This window comes from Alexandromys fortis, unplaced genomic scaffold (assembly GCF_014885135.2).
Source record: "Alexandromys fortis isolate MF-2015 unplaced genomic scaffold, M_Fortis_MF-2015_v1.1 scaffold_54, whole genome shotgun sequence".
In the NCBI taxonomy this organism is placed as follows: domain Eukaryota; kingdom Metazoa; phylum Chordata; class Mammalia; order Rodentia; family Cricetidae; genus Alexandromys; species Alexandromys fortis.
In genome coordinates this window covers 2,667,062-2,691,763 of record NW_026067958.1, presented here as the reverse complement: position 1 = coordinate 2,691,763, position 24,702 = coordinate 2,667,062, and the positions used below count along the sequence as shown (strand labels likewise).

Sequence of the window (24,702 nt, the reverse complement as noted above, 5' to 3'; positions counted from 1 at the left end):
GTTTAAAGAATGTTGCCCTTATTTTCTTCCTCCTCCTTCCTGCCAGTTTAGGGGAATAAACCATTTCCTACAGCTTTATCCCATCTTGTAACATCATTCATTCGTACGATTGGCTCCTTGATTGACTTGGAATGCCCTGTCATGAATGAGCGTGAGCTCAGAGGACGACAAACCACAAAAGCGGCATTATCTGACCAGCTGCCAAGAAATTATTTATCTGGTTGTTTGGCTGAACTGTTTTTGTTTTATCTGGCTTGGTTTGGTTTGGTCTTGAGACTGTGTCTTGCTGTGTAACCCAGGTTGGTGGAACTTGCTTGAGCACTGGGATTACAGGCAACGTGCCATTACCAATCCCACTCGGCCATACCATCCATCTCCTTCAAATTTCCCTCTGTTGAACTCAAATGTAGAGGTGTTTTGTAAATACGTGAGCCATACAGTATGGCTCTCCTTCGAGACTGACTGCTCTCTCACGATGTCCAGCAACACTTTAAAACTCCATCGATTTACTAAACTTTTATCTAATAAACCTAAACTTGAGTCACCCTCTTTTCAAATATCCCACAGTACCTGCATTATGCCTTGCAATATATGCAAGTGCCCAGGCTGCAGCCTCCTTAACTCCAGGGTCAAAATCTTCCAGGCACATCACCAGCGAGTCCAGGGCGCCACAGTCAACCGTGGCCTGCGCCAGCTGCGGAGAGTGCTTACCAACTGCTCGCAGCACGAAGGCAGCTGCTTTCTTGTAGACACACTACAGGGAAAAGAGAACAAACCCAGAATCTAAAATGGCCCAAAAGCAACACAAAATGGCATTAACATGAAGTGCAGCGGCCGCCGAATGCAAACACTGAAACAGCCCGCAAACGCTGGTACTTAGCCGCCTTTGCTTCTGTTCAGTAATTAACCTGGAAAGAGGTGAGTTTTAAATTATGCTACACATATTTTACTTTGAAGCACGCATTTGGAAATTGTATAAAATCAAATATAAACATGGCACTTTCTGCAGATTCATAAAATAATATGATTTTCTGTATCTGCTTGATACTGTTTGACTCCTGGAACTCTAGAACGGTAGCTCGCTGACTGTCTCTGTCAACCGACCACCTCTTTTCCTTCACTTTCTCTCGGCCTCTAAGCATGGCAAGCTTGCCTGACCTCAGCAGGTCATCCTGAACAGCAGCTATGCTCCAAGATACACGGCAATCGCAGAGAGAGGTAACAACATTTCTAACGCTTCTCCTGGTTAACACAGGACATGTTATTTTTCTGTTCTAGAAAGGCTTTTTTTTTAAAAAAAAAAAAAAAGATAAAAACAAGTAAGCTATTGTGTGAATTGTGAATGCTGTTTCATATGGATAGTATGCTCTCTATATAAATTTTACTTGGTTGGGGAATAAAAACTGAAAGCAAAACATAGGAGTAATGTATTTCTATCCGTTTGCTAAAAGTATTTGCAGGAAATATTCGACTACAACACGGTTGTTATGTGACTAAAATAATATAGAGATGATCTCATGAGTTCTCTGTTGGTTTGTTACTTATTTTTTTTTTAAGGTAAAGGTCTCACTGTGTGCACTGGGCTGACCCTGAATTACCACATAGGCAATGCTGGTCTTGAGCTCACAGACATCCACCTGCCTCTACATCCTGAGTGCCAAGACTAAAGGTGTGCATCACCATGCTCAGCTGGGCTCTCCATCCCTATTAATAAACCTGTCATCTCCTACTCGACATTATCAGCTTTGATTTCTTTATATTAGTTACTATCTTAGTTACTTTTCTATTGCTATGAAAATTGCCATGACCAAGGTAACTAATGAAAGAAAGAATTTCATTTGAGGGTTCACGCTTCTCAAAGGTTATATAGTCCATGACCTATCCTGTAGGAGGCAGGCCGGCATGGCTCTGGAGTAGCAGCTGAGACCTTACATCTGATACACAACCAGGAAGCAGAGAGAAATGGCTAACATTGGCTTCTGAATCCTCAAAGCCCACAGCCCCAGTGAAACACCTGCTCCAACAAGGCCACACCTCCTGATCTTTCCCAAACAGTTTTGCTAACTGGGGAATCAAGTGTTCATATATATGAACCTAAGATGGCCATTGTCATTCAAACCACCACGCCAACTAAAGAAGAAGCGGCCAACTGCCTTCTCTGAAAGAGTTCTATCATTTAGGCTAAAAATATAAATAATAAAAATAATAAGAGAAAACACACTACGTGTATTTGAACGTGTTGTATCTAAAACAGTGATATATGTTAATATAAAAATGTACTGTGCTAATACCTATGTTTTAATGTGACATTTCCTTTTGTTTCTTAAATTATGTCAAAAACCTATTCTCTAGTAAATTATTCAAAAATTAAGGTAGACTTTCAGGATAGCTTTCTAAATAATACTTTATTATAATCACGAAAAATAGTGTTGGCACGTTTCTTGTCCTTATCTTAAACCAATTTGACTATTTATCCTGTAGAATTACCACATTTATAATGTAAACGTACCAATAGCTACCAGCTAAGTACAGTGCCTATAACTGGCACTTTCTGATCCCTTCTCCTGCACTGGACCAGTGTTTCACATTTCACAGCCTCACTCCTGTAGCAAGAACTGAAAACAGAATGTAAGCTCACAGGGCTGTCGGGGAGGGCATGGTCTGCAGCCACTGTGAAGCTGACAGCCACACAGCACTGCCTCGCACCCCTGCTTTGGCTCTAGCCAAGCCACTTCCCCACTCCTCGGTCTCGTGTTAGATGTCTGTTTACAACCAGTACACAGTAAGTCATATTTAGAAAACTATCAAGACTTTATACATGGGAGGCAAAAGCAAAGTGCCTGCTCGCACCGCACATACGGAGCAGGAACACCTACAGAAAAGTGAAATTTCTAGAATTCCTTTAAAAGGCATTAAAAAATAACCCTATAGGGCTGGAGAGATGGCTCAGAGCTTAAGAGCATTGCCTGCTCTTCCAAAGGTCCTGAGTTCAATTCCCAGCAACCACATGGTGGCTCACAACCATCTGTAATGGGGTCTGGTGCCCTCTTCTGGCCTGCAGGCATACATATAGACAGAATATTGTATACATAATAAACAAATAAATATTTTAAAAAAAATAAAAAAATAAACCTATAAAATCAAACAAATTTCTTCACAGTTAAGATGTCTTAGCTGGGTAAAATAAATATAGAATTCCCATTGTAACTGTGATGCAGTCCTAATACTGTGCATGTGTCACTGCTGAGAACATTTTCACCACCCAAAAATCCTTTAAAGACCCGGGCAGTGGTGGTGCACACTTTTAATCTCAGCAGAGACAGAGGAAGCAGAGGCAGGCGGATCTCTGAGTTCGAGGCCAGCCTGGTCTGCAGGACAGCCAGGGCTACACAGAGAATTCCTGTCTCAGTGCCCCCCCCCCAATAAAAGCATCGCTTAAAATAAAGCAGTCACTCCCCCTCTCCCTTCTTCCCACAGCCTTTGGCACCCATGAGTCTGCTTCTGTCTGTGTGGATTTGCATATTCTGTATATTCATATAAATTATACTATGCGGTCTTCTGTGTCTGGCATCTTTCACGTGGAATAATGATCTAAGAATCACCCATGTTGTGACATTTATCAGTACTCAATTCCTGTTTATGACAGAACAACAGCCGTTGTATGGGACAGATGGTATTTCTTTACTCATTTATCTGTTGATGACTTGACCTGCTTTCCCCTGCAGACTGCTGTGAGTTGAGTCACGCTGCTCCGAACACTTGTATATGAGTTGTGAGCTTTGCTTTTAGTTCTCCCAGGTCCATAGCTGGAAGAACTGCTCATTCGTATCCTGAAACCCTGAACTCACTGCATACCTGCTGAATTACTCTTCACAGTAGTCACGCAGTTCTACACTCCTCCCAGCGACCGCTGCGGGCTCCTGCTTCTCCACATCATCACCACACTTCGAATGTTTCTAGGAAATATTCGTTCTGCTCCTCCTGGTAAGTGTGCAGCGGTACCACAGCATGCCTTTAGTTGTGTCTCTTACCAACGCTGCCAAGTTTCTCTTGCGTTTGCCCACCATTTGGAGATGTTCTTTGGGGGAAGTATCTATCCCTTTGCCCATTCTCCAGGTCTTATTTATGTTTTGTTCTATAAGTAGGAATCTAGTCTTAAGGACATCAAAAGAAGGGGCATGCTGCATTATGATAAGCTAAGAGTGGAATGAGTAGTCAAAATTCTACTTACGGATACCAAACAGGCGGAGAAAAATCAAGTAACACCAAAGTACTCGTGTGTGTGTGTGTGTGTGTGTGTGTGTGTGTGTGTGTGTGTGTGTGTAGACCAGAGGTCGGCTTTGGGGGTCATCCTTACAGTGAACCCCAGGGGTCCTTAAGCTCCTGCCTTTCATCCCCAGGACTGGGATTAGAAGCATGTGCCACGGTGCCTGCCATTTTTACGTGGAGTCTGGAGACTGAACACAGGTACTGATGTTAGTGGGGCAAGCAGCTTATGGCTGAGCTGTCTCTCCTGCCTCCAGTGTTTTAAAGAGTTAGACTGCCTGTTTTCTCGGAAAAATGCTTTATCAAACTTCCCATTTAACACCATCTCTCCCTCAGGGCCGTGTCTTGCTCGCCATTCACCTGCAGGTAGGGCTGCCGAAAGCAGTGACAGTCTTACCAGGGTGCTAGCCTCCTCCCTGAGGCAGATCCTCCGTTGCGTTGCCTAAGTCTAGTCACCTGAACCTTTCCATAGTCCTCTTCATAGAACCTCCTACCTGCTCCAAGGCAAAATTCCCGAGCGGTATTCTCACCCACATATAGGAATCTATGGTTGTATTAACATCGTAGTGATACTAATGCCTTCAAGTTTACAACTGTGCCAAAGCTCTCAATTTTTTAAATCTAAGGAAAACAAAAACAAAAGTTTTTGAAAAAGTCTTACATTCTGCTCTGCCAATGAGTAGACAAGCTGTGGAAGAATGTCGCCCTTGACGACAGCTTCGGCTAAATCATCGTTATAGTTGGCCAGCCTCCCCAGGGCCAGGGCGGCAGTCTGCTGAATCGTTGGAACCACGTCCAGAAGAAGAGGCCTCAGCAAGGACATTATACCTGAGGTAAAGTACAAAAACCGGAACTCAGCAAAATTTTAATTTGCAAAGCAAAACATGTGATTCAGCATCTATTCAGTGAGAAAATGAAGGTTTAAAAATAAAACAAATCAGGAAAAAAACAAACAGAAGCAAGCTGCATAGCAGTACATATCTGTAATGCCTTGCTTTCCAAGGCTAAGGCAGAGGCACCATGAGGTCAAAGCTGGCTCTCCTCTCTCTCTCTCTCTCTCTCTCTCTCTCTCTCTCTCTCTCTCTCTCTCACACACACACACACACACACACACACACACACACACACACACAGAATGTTCACTGAAAACTAACTGGATTCTTATGGAGGCATCTAACTGGCCAAGACACAAAATCATGCTAGCTGCCAAAATTACTAACACAGAGGAAGTTGTGGCTCTGGAGCTGGATGGGAACTCACATCTCTTCACAACAGGTAAACACCTAGGATGCCATCGGGAGGAGTGAGAGAGAGGTAGCATGTCTGCGGCAAAGCCCAACCAACCCCACCACCTTCGCAAACCCTATCTCTCAAGGATCATTCCAGGTCCTTTGTCCCGTTTGGTCTTTTCTTCAGATTGAAAATGCTTTCAGGCTGTCTCAGACTCGAGAGCCGGGAGAGCCGTTGTTCTGGGGCCAGCACTTGCACTCACAAAAGCACAACTGGATCTTTAAACAAATCCTTGCGCTAAGGAAGCAAACATATCATTAGCTTCCCCATAATATTTGTGCCACGGTTGAAGACACAGCGGCCATATGGCCATCATCACCACGTAAGTCATTTATGCAGCCTGGAGCTTCACGCAGAAGCTTTGCTCTGGGAACCTTTTCCATGTTAACTCACTAACGTCTATGACAAACCTTAGTGCTAGGCCCTCTCTTTAGGACCAATGAAGAAGCTGAAGCTGAGGACGACCAAGTAAAATGTCCACAATTAGGAACTGATGGAATGAATTGAGAATTTAGACATTCTCTACTGATTGAGAACAAATGTGTATTGAGAAGAGAGGAGACCGGGGAAGGGAACCCAGTGATAAATGCATCATGGCTACCTCACAGGACATTCCAACCCTTTACACCAACTTCCTCTTAGTGCCATGTGCTACTTCCGCCTCAGTGACACTGCTAAGTCTAAAGTCACAAGAAATAATGACAGCATTCAGACTGGGGCAAAGTGCCCCTTGATTTTCTAAATGTTATTTAACATATACATTTATTAAACTCGATATCATTACATCTATTCTTTAAAAATAAATCCTGCTGGGGTTCAGCAGCTTAGCAGGTAAAGATGTCTCCCCAAGCCTAAATACAAGTTCCATCCCCAGGACCCACATGCAGAGAACCCAGCTGTCCTTTGACCTCCACATGTACCCTGTAGCACACAGATACACACACATACACACACAAACATCACACAAAACAAGCAAATAAAAATATAATGCGCTGTGTGGTGGTGGTGCACACCTTTAATCCCAGCACTTGGGAGGCAGAGGCAGGCAGCTCTCTGTGAGTTCGAGGCCAGCTTGGTCTACAAGAGGTAGTTCCAGAACAGCTAGGGCTGTTACACAGGGAAACTCTGTCTCAAATAAACAAAAAGAAAAAAATTAATAAAGAATATTCTGGTGATAGACAAACTTGAATATTGGCAAATATTCTTGTCTCATTTTATATTTAGAAACATTTGAAAGAGAGAAAATAGCATCTACAGTAACATGAAATCAGGCCAAAAATAGCACTGCCAAATAGCGCAAGCTAGAAACAGCTATGCTTGTCAAGATGTATTTAATTATGCAGCCTGCGTCTTCTTAGCTTTCCAGTTTCGTTTGGTTATTATTTCTGTTTAAATTGGCCAGATTGGACCATGCTCTCTAAGACCACAGCTGCCTGCACAGGAGAGGCTGCCTGCTTGCATGTGGTTCAGGGCCTGTGTTAACCAAGCCCCATGTTCATGAATGCTGTTGGTACTTTTAGCTAGACTTTCTAATGAAACAGCGACAGAAGTCTCACAACAGAAAGTTTAAAGCACAGAGTAAAGAATTGAAATAATTACCAAATGTTAACATGGGTTATTTCTGGAAAGTTTCTGGATATTAAAAAAAGATTTCTTTTTAGCGCTTTATTGTTTTGTTTTGCTGTGATAAAACACAATGGACAGACACCATTTTCATCGTTTTTAAGTATATGATGAATATGCTGTGTGCTTACAGTGCTATTGACCATCACCAGCTAAGACCCACTGTCTCCAAAGCAGCTACACCACCAGGGGCTCAGAACCTACAGCATCCCCACCACTGTAAGTGGCGGCTATCTAGGGCGCGTGCTTCGGCTGCTCACTGCTCCCCGATGTGCGTTTCCCCGGCCAGGAACGCTGAGCATCTTCTCATGTGTTTATTGGTCATTTCTGTCTTTACTGGAAAGATGTCTACTTAAGTGTTTGACCCATCTCCTCACTGGGCTGTCAACTATTACTTGACATACTTATAATCAATATGTGACACTTTATTAAACGATGTCAACAACATAAACAGTGAAGAAGCACACAATGCATTCTAGAGACCACAACCATAAAGTTGCTAAAAATAGTGTTTTTAAGAACCACAAAGTGGTTTCAAGTTATTCTTTTTCCAGATGGATCTGGTATTTCTTTTCTTCCTTTTCTCTTTTTGATATGTGCATGAAGGCATACGTATTTCGAAATACGTAATTGAGAAAATAGTTAACAGTTTGTTATTCATATTGGATTGTATTTTAAATTAAACTACAAGAACTCTGAATTGTTAGTGATGTGAAAAATAGCCAGACATGGTGGTGCACATCTTTAATCTCAGCATTAGGGAGGCAGAGGAAGGAGAATCTCTCTGAGTTTAAAACCAGTTTAGTTTCCATAGCAAGTTTCAATCCAGTCAGGGCAACATAATGAGACCCTGTCTTTAAAACTAATAAAAAAAAATCTTAAAATGAGCTATCTGGAGTTACAATATTTAATTTAATTTTAAGTCTTTATTAGTAATGGCTTGTTAGTTATGACTAACCAACTACAAATCTCCCGATTTTGGAAATTTTTAGTTTTTATTTCACCAGTCCACAGAGTCAAAAAAATTTTCTTCCTTTTATATTTTTCTCATTTTTTAAATACATCTGGCTCATAAACTATTAAGCCAGGGCTGGAGAGATGGCTCAAAGGTTAAGAGCATTTGCTGTTCTTCCATAGGACCTGAATTCAGTCCTCAGTGACATCAGGCAGCTCACAACACTCATAACTCCAACTCCAGGGGACTGCTTTCTGGGGCTTCCTCAGGCACCTGAACTTAAGTGTACATACCAACACACACACATATACACACATATACATACATACACATATACATACCTATACATACACACACACACAAATAAATCTTTTTAAAAATGCAAAGCCAATGAATGACTGATAATTCCTTTTTTTCTGTTCCTTTGCCCCAAGTCGGAGTTAACCTTCTATGTCAGTATTTCTGCCATATCATAATATTCCTACATTCCTTACTTTAGACAGTTGCACAATACCAAGTTTTAAAACCTCCAAAATTATAGAAAATAGAAAAGTCAGTGTGAAATACTTTGGTTTAAATAACTGTATTCAATAAATCACTTTGAGAAAGGTAACTTTATTAGAAAAGAAAATAAATTTTCAAATGGTGCCCCAGTGTCTGCCTCCTAAAGCACAGCTTCTGCTTTATCTGCGTCATCTCCAGGCACGTCTCTTTACCAAGAGGAATTCTTACCTCACACAGGCTTGGAGACGTCACTATTTTATAAGTTTGGGGTTGAACGTGGTAGGGTACCTCAATGGTGGGACACTCAGTGTGCTGGCTAGTTTTATATCAGCTTGACATGAGCTAGAGTTATCTGAAAGGAGGGAATCCAAATTGAAAGAAATGCCTCCGTAAGATCTGGCTGTAGGGCATTTTCCTAATCAGTGATACCAGCCAGTTATGGGTATGCTCTTCCTGGGCTGGTGGTCCTGGGTTCTGTAAGAGGGCAAGCTAAGCAGACCGCAGGGAGCAAGTCAATAGGCAGCACACCTCCGTGCTCTCTGCATCAGCTCCTGGGTCCAGGTTCCTGCCCCGAGAGCCAGTCCTGGCTTCTTCCAGTGAGGGACACCAATGTACAAGTGTAAGCCAAACAGACATATGTGTAGTTTTTAGTGAGGCGGTGGTGGCACACACCTTTAATACCAGAGGCAAGCAGATCTCTGTGAGTTCAAGGGCAGCCTGGTCCACTATTTCTTTTTTGAGGTAGAGTCTCTTTAGGTAGCCTAGCTGTCCTAGAACTTGATTTGTAAACCAGGCTGCTCACAGAGATAAACTCAGAGGCTTCCTGAATGCAGGAATGAAAGATGTATTCCCCAACACCCAACTTACTTCTTGTTTAAGTATTGCCACATGTGAAGCTATGTCATAATAATATTTAAAAGTATCACTGTAATAAAAAGTTAATATTATTCTTAAAAGGTCTGCTAATAGGCCTTTGGTCTACTTCAGTCACAGTAAGTCTTTTAGCCAGGCAAGGTGGGGCCCACAAATAGAACCAGCTATTCAAGGGCTAAGAATTGTCTCCTTTGAGCATGGAACTTGGAGCCAGCTTGGGCAGCACAGGGAGGTTATGTCTTTTAAAATAAATAAAGGCATGGCATGCGGCTCATGCTCACGCTAGGAGCACTGCCTCTGCCTCTGAGCAGAAGTACTGGGGTCTGAAATATCCACGCAGGCTCAAAAGTTTGAAAACTTGGTCCCCAGTTGTGATGAAGCTAACTTGGACTGCATAGCAAGACCCTGTCTCTAAAAGAAAGAAAAAATAAAAATAAAAAGGCTGGTAAAGGTGCCTACTTGAGGACTTTAACTAAATCTACAGGACCCACGTGGTGGAAAAAGGAAACTTACTCCTGAAAGTTGCCCTCTGGTCTCACATGTGTGCTGCACTTCTCTCTCCTCTCTCTCTCTCTCTCTCTCTCTCTCTCTCTCTCTCTCTCTCTCTCTCTCCACCCCCTCTCTCAATACCTTTAACAGAAAGAAGAGAAGGAAGAGCAAAGGGGGCATCCATTGTTGCTCAGTTATCTGTTATGAGCTTTATTTAACTTTCTTAAATTTGCTTATTTTGACTGAGGAAAATATAAAATAAATTTTAGTTGTTCGTTTTTTATTACAGGTGTGTGTGTGTGTGTGTGAGTGTGTGTGTGTGAGTGTAGTCCACGTGTGGACACATGTATGCCACAGCATGTCCTTGTAGAGGTCAAAGGACAGCCACGAACGCAGGGTGACGACAGGAGGAAAGGGGCTGAGATAAAACAGAAATGAAGTCTGGAAGTTTCCTACGGACTGTTTTGAATACTTGGAACTTTATTCTGGCAGTAAAGTAACAAAAGGATCAAACGTTACATCTCTCTGACTACAATGGGGAGAAAGGATGGCAAGTAGGAAAAACAAGGAGGAAGCTAGGTGCGGAACTGAAGGCACACAGTGTGGGGGAATACGTGCGGAACTGAAGGCACACAGTGTGGGGGAATACGTGCGGAACTGAAGGCACACAGTGTGGGGGAACTGGAAGACCTAAGGAGATAGAGCAGGCGGCAGGGGTAAGCAACACTGCTGTTTCTGGCTAGGAAGAGGGATGGAAGCCTGGTTTCTGAGTCCTGCTAAATTCCTATTACCCTGAATTACAAGACTGGAAAAGGTTCATGAGGCAAGAGATAAATCTAGAAAGGCTGGTTGGAGCAAGAAGATCAAGTCTCACTGCAGGCCAAATCCACGTCCCCTTAATGTTACTGGCAGTGCTGTGGGAAGCCATTTCTCTGTTTGCAGCGCTTACTGCTACGGAGGTAAAGAAATAAGCACACTGAAGATTTGTACCAATGCCCAACCCATTGGGGATGGCTATTCAAGCCGTGCACTGCTTAAGCCCTGGGGGCACCACTTCCTTGGATCATGCTGCAAATGGCATGATAGGGACTTGGATATGGAGAAAGCACAGCGCCACCCTGACATGCGTGTTCTGTGTCCTCTTGCTTATGTGAGTAGGTGTGGTCTGTTCAAGTTACCCAGCAGAGTTCTGAATATGCAGCTCACTCAGACCCTCAACTCTGGTCCAAAAGCCACCCATCCACTTTTTCCTATTGTAAGCATATTCTAGTATAATACAACTGGTTATTAATCCTTATTCTAATTTTTCAAATTTCACTTTATGTGCATTTGTGTGCCTAGGTATATGTATGTGTACCATGTTCATGTACGAGCCCAAGGAGTCCAGAAGGGATCTTCAGATTCCCTGGAACTGGAGGTACAGATGGTTTTGAGCCACCATGCAGGTCCTGAGAACTTAACCCAAGACCTGCTGAGCCATCTCTCTAGCCCCTCTAATAGGTTTGTAATTTTGATTCCTATAAGCTATTATATTTAAGTGGCTATATTTTACTGAAACTATTTCACAACAGTGATTAATATATAAGAGGCTCTCATTTCCTTCACTGTTTTTATTTTCTTATAACAATTTGCCCTTTTAATGCTTACTTGTTTTTTTTTCTTTCTACATTACTTTTTTTTTTTTTTTTGGTTTTTCGAGACAGGGTTTCTCTGTGGNTTTTTGGTTTTTCGAGACAGGGTTTCTCTGTGGTTTTGGAGCCTGTCCTGGAACTAGCTCTTGTAGACCAGGCTGGTCTCGAACTCACAGAGATCCGCCTGCCTCTGCCTCCCAAGTGCTGGGATTAAAGGCGTGCGCCACCACCGCCCGGCTTACATTACTTATTGTTATCGATTATTTGGGAATTTCACATAATGTAACCAATCACACTCACTTCCCAGTCCTCCCAGGTCCACCCCACTGTCACCAATGTGATGACCTCCCCCAGTAAAAGCAGAATCTAATTTATGTTACCCATATATTTACTGGCGCCTGGTCAAACTCCCTGTGGCCAGGTCCTTAAAGAAAACTGAGTCCTTCCCCACTTCCACCCCACCAGAAGCCATCAACTATGGAGAACTATACTTCAGCATCCTTATCACAATTTTTAAGAGTTTTCTTCAATGGCTTCCTGTCTAAACTGTTTCTTTTCTTTTGTGAAGCAGGGGAAAGATTGCCACAGAAGTATAATTAGTCTTTTTCTGTCCCATTAGATAGCTCCCAATAATGACACGGAGACTTATTAATTATGAAAGCTTGGCCTATAGCCTAGAAGATAATTTTTGGTTATTTGATGGGTTATAATTGTTTGTCATCATTTTGGAATGCTGGTTACAAGTTGTTATTGTTCATGTTAGACAAAGGAGATTAGATCCAGGGATCTCTTTCTGAGTGGAAAAAAAAGGGGGAGATATAGTATAAAAATGATGGAATAAAAGGGTGGATTGTCAAATCTACTTTTGAACAACTATTGGTCTAAAATATTTTACATTGGTGTGGATTGTTATATATCGATACATACTTAAGGTTATTTTTGTTATACTGTATATATGTTTCTACTCTTGTTTAAGGTATTTTAGCTATGCATCTCATTTAAAAATGTAATGTAAAGTTTTAGTCCTTGAAAGCTATTTAGGATAATTAAAGAAAGACAGATTGGTAGTTAATCATCTATAACAATCAAACTTATAGTCATGTTAGGTATGTTTTCAAGGTTGAACAGAGATATATTTTAAATAGATAGATGGTCTTTAAACACTTAAAGACCTACATAATATGGCATTTAAAATGTTTAAGTAAAAAAGGGCTTTTCAAGATAGTGAGACATGTCTGCTCTACTCCTGGCAGCACCAATCTACTTCAGAGAAGAGATGGGCATTGAAGAACCTCCATATGGAGTCTACTTTCTTTGTGGCAAAAGTGAGCTGAAAAAAAAATAAAACATGCCCTGGCCTTGACTGCTGACAGTATGCTGTCCAAACTGAACAAGCAGGACACAAAAGAAAGCAAGTACCCAACTTTGACAAGGCAAGGTAGGACAGGCCTTCAAAATTCCTGCTTCACAGAAAAGTCTGTCAGATACTCTAGGCCTGCAGGCTGGATGCCCCAGTGTTGCAGAGGAACTTTGGGTGACTTCCCAGGCAGCCAGCTGTTTCTGTCATTTCTATAGTTTTGGAAGTTGTTTGCTATACACTTCCTGTTTATTCAGGTAATATTATGTCCTTTTTAGGTCCTTGGTAGAATTGAAGACTAGATAGTTATAGTTTTACAGTTTTCCTTGTTACCAAATTCAGGACTTACATAAGAGTTGTCAAGTTTTAAGGCTGAAAAGCATAAAAGCTTAAGTTGGTTAAGAAGCTTTAAGGTTTAAAAGTTTTTTTTAGGAAAGTAATACAAGTTATGACAGAAAGTAGCTTAAGTAGTTTGGACTAAGATAGGGCAGATAATGCAGTACTTTCTCCCAATTTGCCAAATGTAGATGGACTAAACATTGTACATTTAATTCTCTGATAATTGTTTTTATTGTATATAGTTTTACTATGTGAGAGTTAAAATAATTTCCTTTCTACTTAGACAAAAGGGGGAAATGTTGTGAGATGTTTATACATGTGGACAGTGTATTTCTGTGACTGATGTAATAAAAAGCTGAATGACCAATAGCCAGGCAGGAGGTACAGGCAGCATTTCTGGAGGGAGAAAGGAAGAGAAGGAATCTAGGCATGCAAGAGAAGCCAGAAGGCACAAAGAGGAAACAGGAGGTACAAGATGGAAGAGAGGTAATGCCACATGGCAGAACATAGATTAACAGAAATGGATTGATTTAAGTTAAAGGAGCTAGTTAGGAACAAACCTAAGCTAAAGGGAGAGCTTTCATAATTAATAAGAAGTCTCATGTCATTATTTGTGAGCTGGCTGCCCAAAGAAAGATCTGACTACATACGGCATCTAATATGGAGGCTCAGCTATCCAAACATAGGGCCTGAGAGAGCTAAGAAAAGTTCTAGACAAGGAACCAGATGTGGATTCCTAGTCCTGCTCTGTCTCCAAGCAGCTCACCGCATCAGACACTCAGTCCTCCACAGTGTTAGAGAGGGAGGAGCCAATCCTGCTTTTGTGTGCCCTCCATTTCTATTCGGTGCCAGGTGTATTCAGGCAAGAGGACTTCTGGGAGTCTCCCAGCCCATCTTTGTCCTCACCTGCCCTGCCCTCCACTCTGACTCAATGCATCCTGTGCACTTCCCCCTTCCAGGGCTCTTGTCCAGCCCGACCGCTGCAGCATGAACAGGCTCTTCCTGGTGCTATCAACCCCTGCTGAACTATTCCACACTAACCTAACACCACGTTCCCAAGAACAACACCGACCCAATCATTCCTCCACCTGAAGCCTTGAGATGGCTTTGCCTTTATTTCGGGACAAACCCCAACTCTGTAAGTAGGCCTTCTTCCTCTCCAGATTCAATTGACTCCAGTCCTGGCCCCTGCACCCAAGCTCCAGCCATACCTCAACACTGGCCTTTTCTGCTCGGCATGATTTTTTCCTGTGCCTTCTTGTCTTTACACATAATGTCTCCTCTGCATAAAAGCAGTTGCATCTGACTCACTGTCAAAAATTCAACAGAGGTAATATCTACACCAAGATGCACCCCATAATACAGAACCCCTCATACCCAAATCTTGATTTAGGTGTCCTTCAAATAAATAGTAATATATAGATATATAACAATAGTAATATGTAGTTATTATATATTATGTGATATACATAGTAATATATAACTATAACATATATCACATATTATAATCTATATCCACTGTCAAATAAGCCACAGAAGGGCAAAAACTGATCCTTTTAATGTTTTCATGATCAGCGCGCATGTTCAGTGTCCATCTGATACCTGTACATGCAATAAATGTTCACTAATAACAAAAGAATCAACTGTGAAAATTAGTGTACAACTTTCTCTTCTTTCAGATAAACTTTAGTTGAAAGCAAAATTTTAAAAAATTAATTAATAAAATGGTTATTTTCATATTAGGCATATGATGTTAGGTGTAGCAATAATGTAATTATATATTCTTAAAACTTAAAGCAACTCTTATTGGCCATTTAAACTGTTCCACCCCTTAAAAATCACCCCATACTGAAAAGAATCATTCAAATGATTACAGTTCTGTGTAATTTGAAAGTCATGTGGACAGCTGAAATTGATTTTATCTTGTCTTCTTTTACTAATGTGTTGTTTCTTATGAAATATATAAGATTATTTAATTTTGGATGATTAAAATATTAGGGAGAAGGCAGAATGTTAAGTTAAAGAGCTATACCAAAAGGACTTGCTTCTACTACATGATTCTTGGGTAATATCTGCAGAGAAGATATTTGAGAGGCAGTTCAAACACACACACAATCTTTACAGAATTAATTCCTATTTCTCATACTTTCCCGAAACGATTTAGACAGTTTACTGTCTTTGTATGCATGTTAGAGAAAGCTTACTTTAGAAGATGTGTATACATGGTACACTACATACTTAGTATGTTAGAGGCCCTGGGTTCAATCCATAGCTCACACAAAATGGTATGTTTAAAATGATGACAACAGCTTTGTATTGGGGAGCTGATTGATAACTGAAATCAGAAATGCAGGCTAGTATTGCGATTGAGGACTGAATAGAAGTTTTTAGTCAGCAAGAGAAGAGGGGGAATATTTTACAAAATAAAGAGAAACAATTTTTACCAGAAATAGCACATCGAGTAGCTAACTTGACATAATAAATAACAAGTAATTTAGGATAAATAACCGTATCTTTTGATAAATTCAACAAGATGGCCAATGTCTTCATTGACAGGTATCTATTTCATTTTAAAATTAGACTTTAGTATTCTACAAAAAAAAAATTTTCATGTTATATGCCTGAGTGGTGGTATCCCAGCACTCAGAGCTGGGGCAGGAGGATTCTGAGTTCCAGAGCAGCCTAAGATACAAAGTGAGTTCAAGGCCAGCCTGGATAACTTTAACAAAATGCCTGTTGCTATAAAAACATTTCTATGGGAAAACAATGTAGTCCACATATTCTTTGACAATGACTGTCTTGACAGGCATAAAACAGAACATTTAGAAGAGTGGGCAGAGATTATTCTCTCTAGAGATGCTCACATTTACAAGACCAATACTTTAGAAAGAAGGCAAACAAGCCGGAAATTTAACACTGAGGGTTGGAGAGATGACTCGGTGGTTAGGAGCTCCTGTTGCTTACATGCATCCACGATTCCAGTTCCAGATTATCCTCATGAGTACGAGTTCCACACATGGTGCACATACATACATAAATGGAGGCAAAACACTCATATACACAAAATTAGATAAATCTTCAAAAATTAACATCGAATGATCATCATGGCAGGAAGCATAAGACAGATGGCAAAGCCAACACTCCTCTTTGAAAACTAGAGTATCCTAGCTCGTATCCTCATAGGCCATCCCATTGGCTCTTAGGCAAAGCCAACATTCTTTCCAGAATATAGCACAGGTTTCTCCTAGGACCAACACAACTGTTCAGCAGATATCTCAGTTTTTGCTCCACTTAATAAGAACTTCATACAAAGTATGGCCTAAGCCAAAATGAAAGGATAAAATGTTCATCATAAACTTAAAATCAACCAACAGATAGCAAATACACCTCTTGTTCCCTTCTGCTTCTCAGTCAGTAAATCACAATGCTCTGTGGAACTGCCCTGATCCAGGCAGATTATCAATCCATTCTTTGAACTGCTACCTTGGTTCTCAGTACCTAGGGGACTCTAGACTTTTCTCTGTATACTTTTACAGAGCTCTGGTTTGATAAGATGTTTTTAGAACAAGAGAAGCCTAAAGCTCCCTAAGAGACCGGCTTAAATTTACTACCAGCCCCATCCCTCACACCTCCAGGGATTTATCTGTTAAGATTTGACAGGGCTAGCTTCCTTCAAATTCCCCTGGTGGTTCCCAGGGAGATCTCAAAGGCTGACAAGTTTCACACTTATTTAATGGCCACTAGTACCTAAAGATGGAAACTGAGAACTTCTTTAAACAGTTTACATCAAAGTTCATAATAATCTTCATCTTTAATATTCCTTTCACATACAATGATTTAAAATTCTTAACAAGAAAATTATGCTTTTCTCATTATGCCTATATGGAAAATGTTTCTCCTATAATCCTGGATCTATGCTGTATGTCTAATTAAAGAATATGTTGGAGATGGGGGAATAAAATGTACATATGCCAGATACATAGTCCATGTGTCAAAGTCAAAAGTAAAATGCATCCATACCATACATATCAAAGGAAAGGCACTTGCCTGATGAAAGCTTGCCTGTAATATGAGTCAACCACACTCAAATGCTTGTTTAAATCGATGTTGATTTTTTCAAGAATATATATTTTTGAAAATATGTATTAATCTTACTGTCTTGTAAGGAGGAAAAGGCTCCATAATAAAATTTGTAGGTTATTTTTAACTAAAGGAATGTACAGGCAAGGATAATCATGATTTTAAATTACTAAAAAGAATGATCAGATTTAGTAAACTTAAGTAAGTTTAAAATGTCCCCCCCCAAAAAAAATCTTAACATGACATTAAGATGATAATCAAAAGAAAATCATTTTGAAAGACTACTTTAATCTCTTTTGTATTTATTTCTTCACAAGCCAAAAGCAAGTGTAGAATGTCAGGTCCGAGTCGTGTGCCTCTTATAGATTGGTAATCACGTAGTCAGCTAGTTTAAATTAAATTCATCATACATTTGGAGCATAACCCTGGTTACTTGGTAGAAGAAAGTAGGAGGATCACTTGAGACAGGGAGTTCAAGGCCAACCTAGACACCAAAGTTGAAAGCTTGTTTTAAAAGGAAAAAGCAAAACACAATGTATTCTCCCTGCCTTCAAAATACCAAAAGACACTCTATATCTTCAGTGTTATATACATTTAAATATTTCAGAATTAATTTTTTTCTAAATGTTTTCTTATTTAAAAAGTATTTTTTGCTTGTGTACATAGTGCCCAAGCAGTAAATCCTTGTAAACAGTAAGCATTCATTCACAGAGTACAGTGAGTAGGACTGAGAAAAATAAACTGCTTTTAAAATGTAAAATGTCCTAATAAATGTAATGTTTGTACGTAGAATAAAGGAAATAAATATACATGACACAATTATAGAACAAAATGAGTTCTACAATGGCAACATTTTTGAAACAAATATTAGTTCCATGGTTGCCCAGGGGTTGGGGACAGCAGGAAGTGGTCATGATTGTAAGAGGACAATTCGAGGGCTGGCATGATGGCTCAGTGGGTGAAGGTCCTTGACAAGCCTGACAACCTGGGATCAATCCCCAGGACCCATGAGGTGAGCCATGAGGTGGAAGGAGAGCCCTGGCCTCCCAAGCTGTCCTCTGACTGCCACCAGGCACCATGGTATTTGCACACACTAATTCCTCTAGTTTGTAATAGTCAAAGTATCCTGACTATCACAGAGGATCTTGAAGCAAAAGTTTATAGAGTAAAACAAGAGAAACAAACTGGGAAGATGTGAATTGGGATCCAGGAATTTCTGTGTCAGCACATGTGCTGAAGTTCTGAAAAAATGTCCCAGAAGGGCGCTAGATAGGAGGACTGCATTATTCCCTGCGACTGCACCAATATCACAGATGTTTAAAGACTTTTTAAAAACATAGTTTCTTCATTATAAATGGCTCCCTGTCTCAACCACAAACAGCAAACTCCAGTGAGGAGAGAAAGTATCTGATAAATAGATGTTTCCTCAAAGAAACCCAGAGCAAACACTGTCTAAATGCTGTGGCCATGACGACGTGTTCTTAATTTATTTTTAATGATGTGTTCATTTAAACTAGTGTTAAAGATCTCATCTTATAAACTAGGGATTTCTTGAGACCTAGTGAGCAAAATCTAGATTACAGTTCAGTCAGTGGGTCCTGTAGAAAGTTGTCATCTGAGCAAGGCTGGTGCTTGAACTCTCAGCAGCTGTGTGGTTACCAGCAGGAACTCTCTCAATCTCTCTCTCTCTCTCTCTCTCTCTCTCTCTCTCTCTCTCTCTCTCTCTCTCTCACACACACACACACACACACACACACACACACACACACACACGGGGTGGGAAAAGATAAAGACTGCAGAAGGAGGCGTTTATGAAGTCCAAACCCTCTTCCAGGACGTCTAAGTAGTTAAGGTCGCTGAGGAAGAAACGGATTTTCAGTGGTAGCTGCTGGTGAGCTGGTTGCACTTAATAAAGCTTAGTAAAAACTCACTGGTTCTTCAAGTTCGGCTAGGATGGAATTCTTTCTGTGGTCTGTCCTTGTTGCCCCATGGCGGGGGGGGGGGGGATAACTGTCTCTTCAGAAAAAACACACAGAGAGAAAGAGTGAGAGCAGAGGACTAGTTTCGCCAAAAATGAACTCTCCTCTCTCCCCCTCCTCTCTTTCAGACTTCAGACTAAGAGGTGAAAAGGGTTGCTTCGTAGAGTTCACAAAGCCAGGTCCTTACCGACTTCGAATCTCTTGGGAAAGATTCAAGCCTACTACACTGCTCCTCTTCCACTAATGTCGGGAGGAGAGCTGCGAAAGCAGCCTGAAATTTCTCCGCTTCTAGGAGAGGAATGTGATCAAAGAGTGGCAAGAAAGGGCGTCGGGATAAATGGGTCTGGTTAGGGTAGATTCCTATCCGGGAAAATGAATTCCAGGCAGTTCACATGGCTGACCGATTGTAACGAAGATGGAAATGATCCCTGGCCTCCGCCATCCTCTGCTTCACCCTCAGAGGATGTTCCCTCAGAGAGGAAAGGGTCCGGAGGAACGTCGCCTCACTTAAGCCCATTCCCAAGCCTCCCAGAAGTTGAACTGGTAAGGGGACGAGGAAGTGAGGCTGACAGCGGAGCGAGAAGGCGACCGTGGACCAGGTGAGGCTGGCGCTAGGTGGTGGGAGGACGAGGATGGATGCAGGATGAGGTGTGGGGCCAGGGTGCCGGGCGTGGTTCAGGCTCACCCGCATTCTGCAGTGTCTCGATGTTCTGAGGTCTGGTCGCCTGCTCTGCCACCATCTGTACGAACCGGGTCCGGGCATTCTGGTACATCTCGAACACTGGGGAGAGAGGCAAGGTGGAGCAACCGCGCCCCCCCCCCCCCCGGCGCCATCCCGTCGGGGCAACCGCCCACAGCTCCCTACCTTGCAGCACCTGGCGCTGGCTCATGGCGCCGCGCGTGGGGTTCACACTCCGCGCAACCCTTTGGCCTCTGGCGGACTGCTTCTGTGTACCCAAGCTCCGGGGTAACCGACCGGAACCGGAACGCAGACGTCCCTTGGCAACGGTAGGGCCCGGGCGTGACGTCACAACCATGATCGAAGGAAGGCAGAGGGAAGCCCTGGTACCCGCGGACTCACGTCGCGTTCCGTCTGGTGTCACTTCCCTGCTGACTGGGCACGGGGCGCAGGCGTCCGCCTAGAGGACGCCGACGGCACCGACGCACCGAGAGCCGCAGGGTCCCCGACTGCACCCGGGGCCGGGACCTGGGGAATGGCCTCTCCGGGCCCGATGTCGGTTCCGACAGATACGAGTCATCGGATCAATACAACAGTGGCTGCACAACCTCAAGTTACTCTGTGTTCCTCCTCCTGGCTCTCTTACCTACCTGACACTTCAGATTCCCGAATTCCTGGAGGGTCACAGCAACTGTGTGCATACACTAAAATACAATATAGTAACAGCAATAAGGACACCTAGAGGGTCTATGGAAAACAGAGGAGAGGGAAATGATAAATATCCTATCCTGCAGGTTTTCTAAGTACTATCAAGTTTGCTGTCTCCTTATTTCAGTATGATTTTTAAAAAGAATTTCTTTTCAATTCTGGCGTCATTTCGCAGCTGAGTGACATTTCCAAAAGAATCTTTACTGGAAAGACTACCTTACATACCTGAGTTCCTCGGCCTTACTTTTTACTATCATTAGTTCTAGCTACTCCTTGAGAATTCTGCCCCAAATGTTTCAGTGACAGGTGTCACTTTAAATATTTCTCTCCCCCCCCCCAAACTACCATTTCACCAGGTGTCAAGTGGGCAGCGAGCCCCAGCTGTTGCCTAAAGGTAGCAAACCGGAAATCCTTGATGTCTCCTCCTCACCAGGAGGAAGCACACACATCTCTGGCTTTCTCATTTGGAATCTTCCACAGTCACTTTTAAAATCTCCTCTGAAGGAGTCTCGGTATCCTGTGAAATTCCCAGCGGGCTGGGAAATGGCCTACCTACCTGCGAAAGAAAGAAGTGTGTGGAGTCTTAAACTTCAGTCCAGGGCAGGTACAGCCTTTGCTTCTTCCAGTTCAGAAGGCAGCCACACCGTCCTTCCCCTTAACTCTAAAGCTAAGTCTCGCAGTGGTCTTCTACATTCTTCCCAAAGGGCCTTTAAGGTAGAAGTGTCTGTTCCCACATGGAGATGTAGAGGAAACCCTGAGTGAATAATTCAAATTGCTAGTGAAATGTCCTAGTTTCATTTTTTCAGTTCCCTGTTGCATTTTGAAGAATAAAAAAAAGTCCCTTAAAACTAAAAGGCTTCAGTCTTTAAACAATTCAAACTCCTAAATTGCCTCGCCTTCCACTTTTAGTAGGTGCTTTGCTATGTATTTCTATCTTAACATGGTTAAGAGCTCAGTAACCTACTCATGGGATGCTACACAGTTTGCAAAGTTAAGCAGAAAGGGTGCTTTAAACTAGGAGGCTTGTGTATGGCATGAACAATGCCCATGAATAGAATTTATTGTCCTAATGAAACACAGTATAGGATGCCTATTTCATATCTGAAGTTAGATGTATTGATGAAGTTTCATCTTTTTTATTTAGTATTTTTCCCTAATGTCATTAAAATTCAGTGAAGAAATGTAACATAATGATCTAATATACCCATAAGTGAAATTGTTGGTAATTTAAATATCAAATATAATGAAGAGATTACTGCAATTAAAAAGAAAGCCACTCTATATTTTTCTGACCCATTTTTAAGTTATTAACTTTAAAACAAAATACTTCTCTGATTTACATAATTAAAGGAATGTCCCATGATCACATATAACCCTTTAGACTATTGGTAAAGTGAAGAACTACTCAAAATGTTACAAACTAAGGTTCTTATTATTAAAGCACCAGCTGCATTTATAGGTATAGCATGTGCTTGTCAAATAAAACTATGCGTTTGACTGGGAATGAAATAGTAACTTGAAAACTGTTTCAATGAAGTTTGGAAGCTTTTGCCTCCTTTTGGAAAAAGCTAATTATACAATTTCAAAATCATTATTTAGTTATTTATAAAAATGAGGCTTAAAACCAGTTTTAAAATCTTGTTCCGTTTCTCTTTACAAATCTCCTCTGAGAATCCACAAAACTCTGTTGTGGGACTGTAAGCTACTCAAGCATACAGCTTTGTTAATTTTAACACGGCTGCTTTCCAGTTCCTAGCTGAATCTGAAAAGGTAAAGTCCTCTCTATACTAATCATACACTAACTTCCACCTTTTTAGAAACCTGTTGAGGTCTCTGGAGTGTCCAGCTGTTCCTCTCTTAAGCCTAACACATACAATATCACTATGTGTGTTGGGCACTCTGCTCTTAAGAGAATGTGCCTGTCTGTCAGGGCATAAAGTCTAGTAAGAGAAATTAATTCATTCTTCATATAATGCAATCTCTATTAATCCAACAGTGTATGCCTATCACTGATTTCAGGTGTAAAGTCACCCCAAATACTGTGTTTTGAGAGCAAAGATGAGAGGGTTTGAGTCATGTCGGGAATGGCAAACTATCTGGGACATTTAGAGAAGGAAAAACTTCTTGTTAACAGGTTATTAAACTTGTTAGCAGAATATTATCTGGTCTATATAGACATAAAATCTTTTCAATTCAAACATGTTAGTAGTTTTCAAAGGTATTCAATTAGTAATTGGATGTCATTTGTCAACTTGTGAGATTTCAACAATCCTTTTTGCCAACATCCAGTTTAAAATCACTGAAGTAGCTTTATATTTCCACACTTTAAGATAGAAGTGCTGTATTTTCCAGCGCCAAATCGGTGGGCTCAGATGTTATTTATCATGAAGAAAGCAAACAGACTACCCAAGTTAAGGTACAACCCTTGTTTGAAGCATAAGCATCAGGATCCTGCATTGGGGTCTGAGCTAACCACCCAGTGTACCAGCAAATTTGCCAGCAGAGCAAAAGAGCCATGGATACCTCCCTATGAATAGAAAGACTGACATTTCTATGTAAGTGTGGTGGTGTGTCTTACTTGTATTTGCCTTTTGCTTCTCACTTCTTTTACAGTCAGCCTCCTATGTCCTAAGGCTCTGTGGCTTTTCAGGCCAGCAGTGTCAAGATGACAGTGATTATCCCACAGACCTAGATACACCTAGACATGGCTTCTTTGGAAGTGTCTCAGGGGATGCAGACTCCCCCAAAAAAGCTATGATTAGGGCAATGACTTCATTTCCCCCACCCTACCCCAAAATAGCGGTGATTACTAAAAATCTAGGTTTTAAAAGTAGAAGTCAAACAGTGTAATATGTTTCATGCTGTAACATGCAGAGCAAACACAAATTATTGCTGCGTCGTATGTGCATGTATGCATCTTACTTACACAACCTTTCTTAATTAAAAGTTGCTCCAAAGCCAGCATGACTACAAAAAAAAACTCTGGAGTACTTTGCATTTAAGATTATCCACCACCATCTCGAGAACCCCTAAGTCTCACAAATTATATTGTTGAGCTTTTCTTAGAAATCATGTGGGGTTTTGCGCTCCCGTGCTTAAAAATTCCTATTATTATTATTATTATTATTATTATTAATTACTGTACAAAACACAAGAGACAATGCTGGAAGGTGCTTCGCTGGAAACGACCCCCGGCGTCAAGGACGGAGCACAGGAGCACACGCACGGCTCAGGTGCTAGTCCCCTAAGTTAGGCAGTGGTCTAGACCCGAGAAGGGGGTCCGCTGGAGGATCATTCCTTTCCCCTGGTGTGCTTGGGTCCCCGAAACGAGGGGCCTGCCTCCGACAGGCCACGGCGTGCCGCGCTGGGCCGAGGGCAAGGCCCCGGCCTCCTTTATCCCGAAAGTTTAGCCCGAAGTTTCTCGAGCTTCCAGGAGCATCTTCCAGACCTCAGGTCTAGAAGAGACCAGCAGCGTGGGGACTGGCGGCAAAATCGGTGAGACAACCCTGAGGCCACGGGGACGGGGACGCGCGGGCAGCAGGGCGGTGAGCGCGCGGGGCCCAGGAGGGGAGGGCGCGCCAGCGCTGTGCGGAAGCGCCTTGCCGCGCACCCGGCCTCGCCCCGCGGCCTCGGGGCCGGCTCCCCACTCTGCCCTCCGGCGGCGCTCGGGCCTGGGAGCCGGCGGGGCTGAACTAGGCAAGGCCTCCCTCCTTCCGCTGGGGCTCTGCGGCCCGGCCTCCCGCGCAGGAGCCACTCCTCGAGCCTCCCCGCGGCGCGCCCGGCCAGAGCGCGGCCACGACGCGGGCCAGGCCTCCGCCGAGCCAGCCCGGAGCCCAGCGGCCAGGCTGCAGCCCGGGCACAGCCCGGGCGCGAGAAACGCCCCGCCGCGGCTAGGCTGGACTTGCCGGGCCGGCCTCCTCCCGGACGCT

General features: G+C 42.4%; 1 protein-coding gene across 2 annotated transcripts in view; it reads right to left on the bottom strand.

Annotated features, from left to right (window-relative positions):
• The window catches only part of Spag6 (sperm associated antigen 6), a 55,233-nt gene extending 33,350 nt beyond the window's left edge, over window positions 1–21,883 (bottom strand). The window contains exons 1-5 of one of the 2 annotated variants that reach the window (XM_050152745.1): window positions 21,330–21,883; window positions 20,252–20,769; window positions 20,072–20,167; window positions 4,928–5,094; window positions 571–754 (exon numbers count right to left, since the gene is read on the bottom strand). In XM_050152745.1, coding sequence (XP_050008702.1) covers window positions 571–754; window positions 4,928–5,094; window positions 20,072–20,167; window positions 20,252–20,423 — 619 coding nt within the window. In that variant the 5' untranslated portion in view covers window positions 20,424–20,769; window positions 21,330–21,883. The remainder of the gene's footprint in view (window positions 1–570; window positions 755–4,927; window positions 5,095–20,071; window positions 20,168–20,251; window positions 20,770–21,329) is intronic. The other variant, XM_050152744.1, reaches the window with a different exon arrangement.
• Window positions 21,884–24,702: the final 2,819 nt, after the last annotated feature.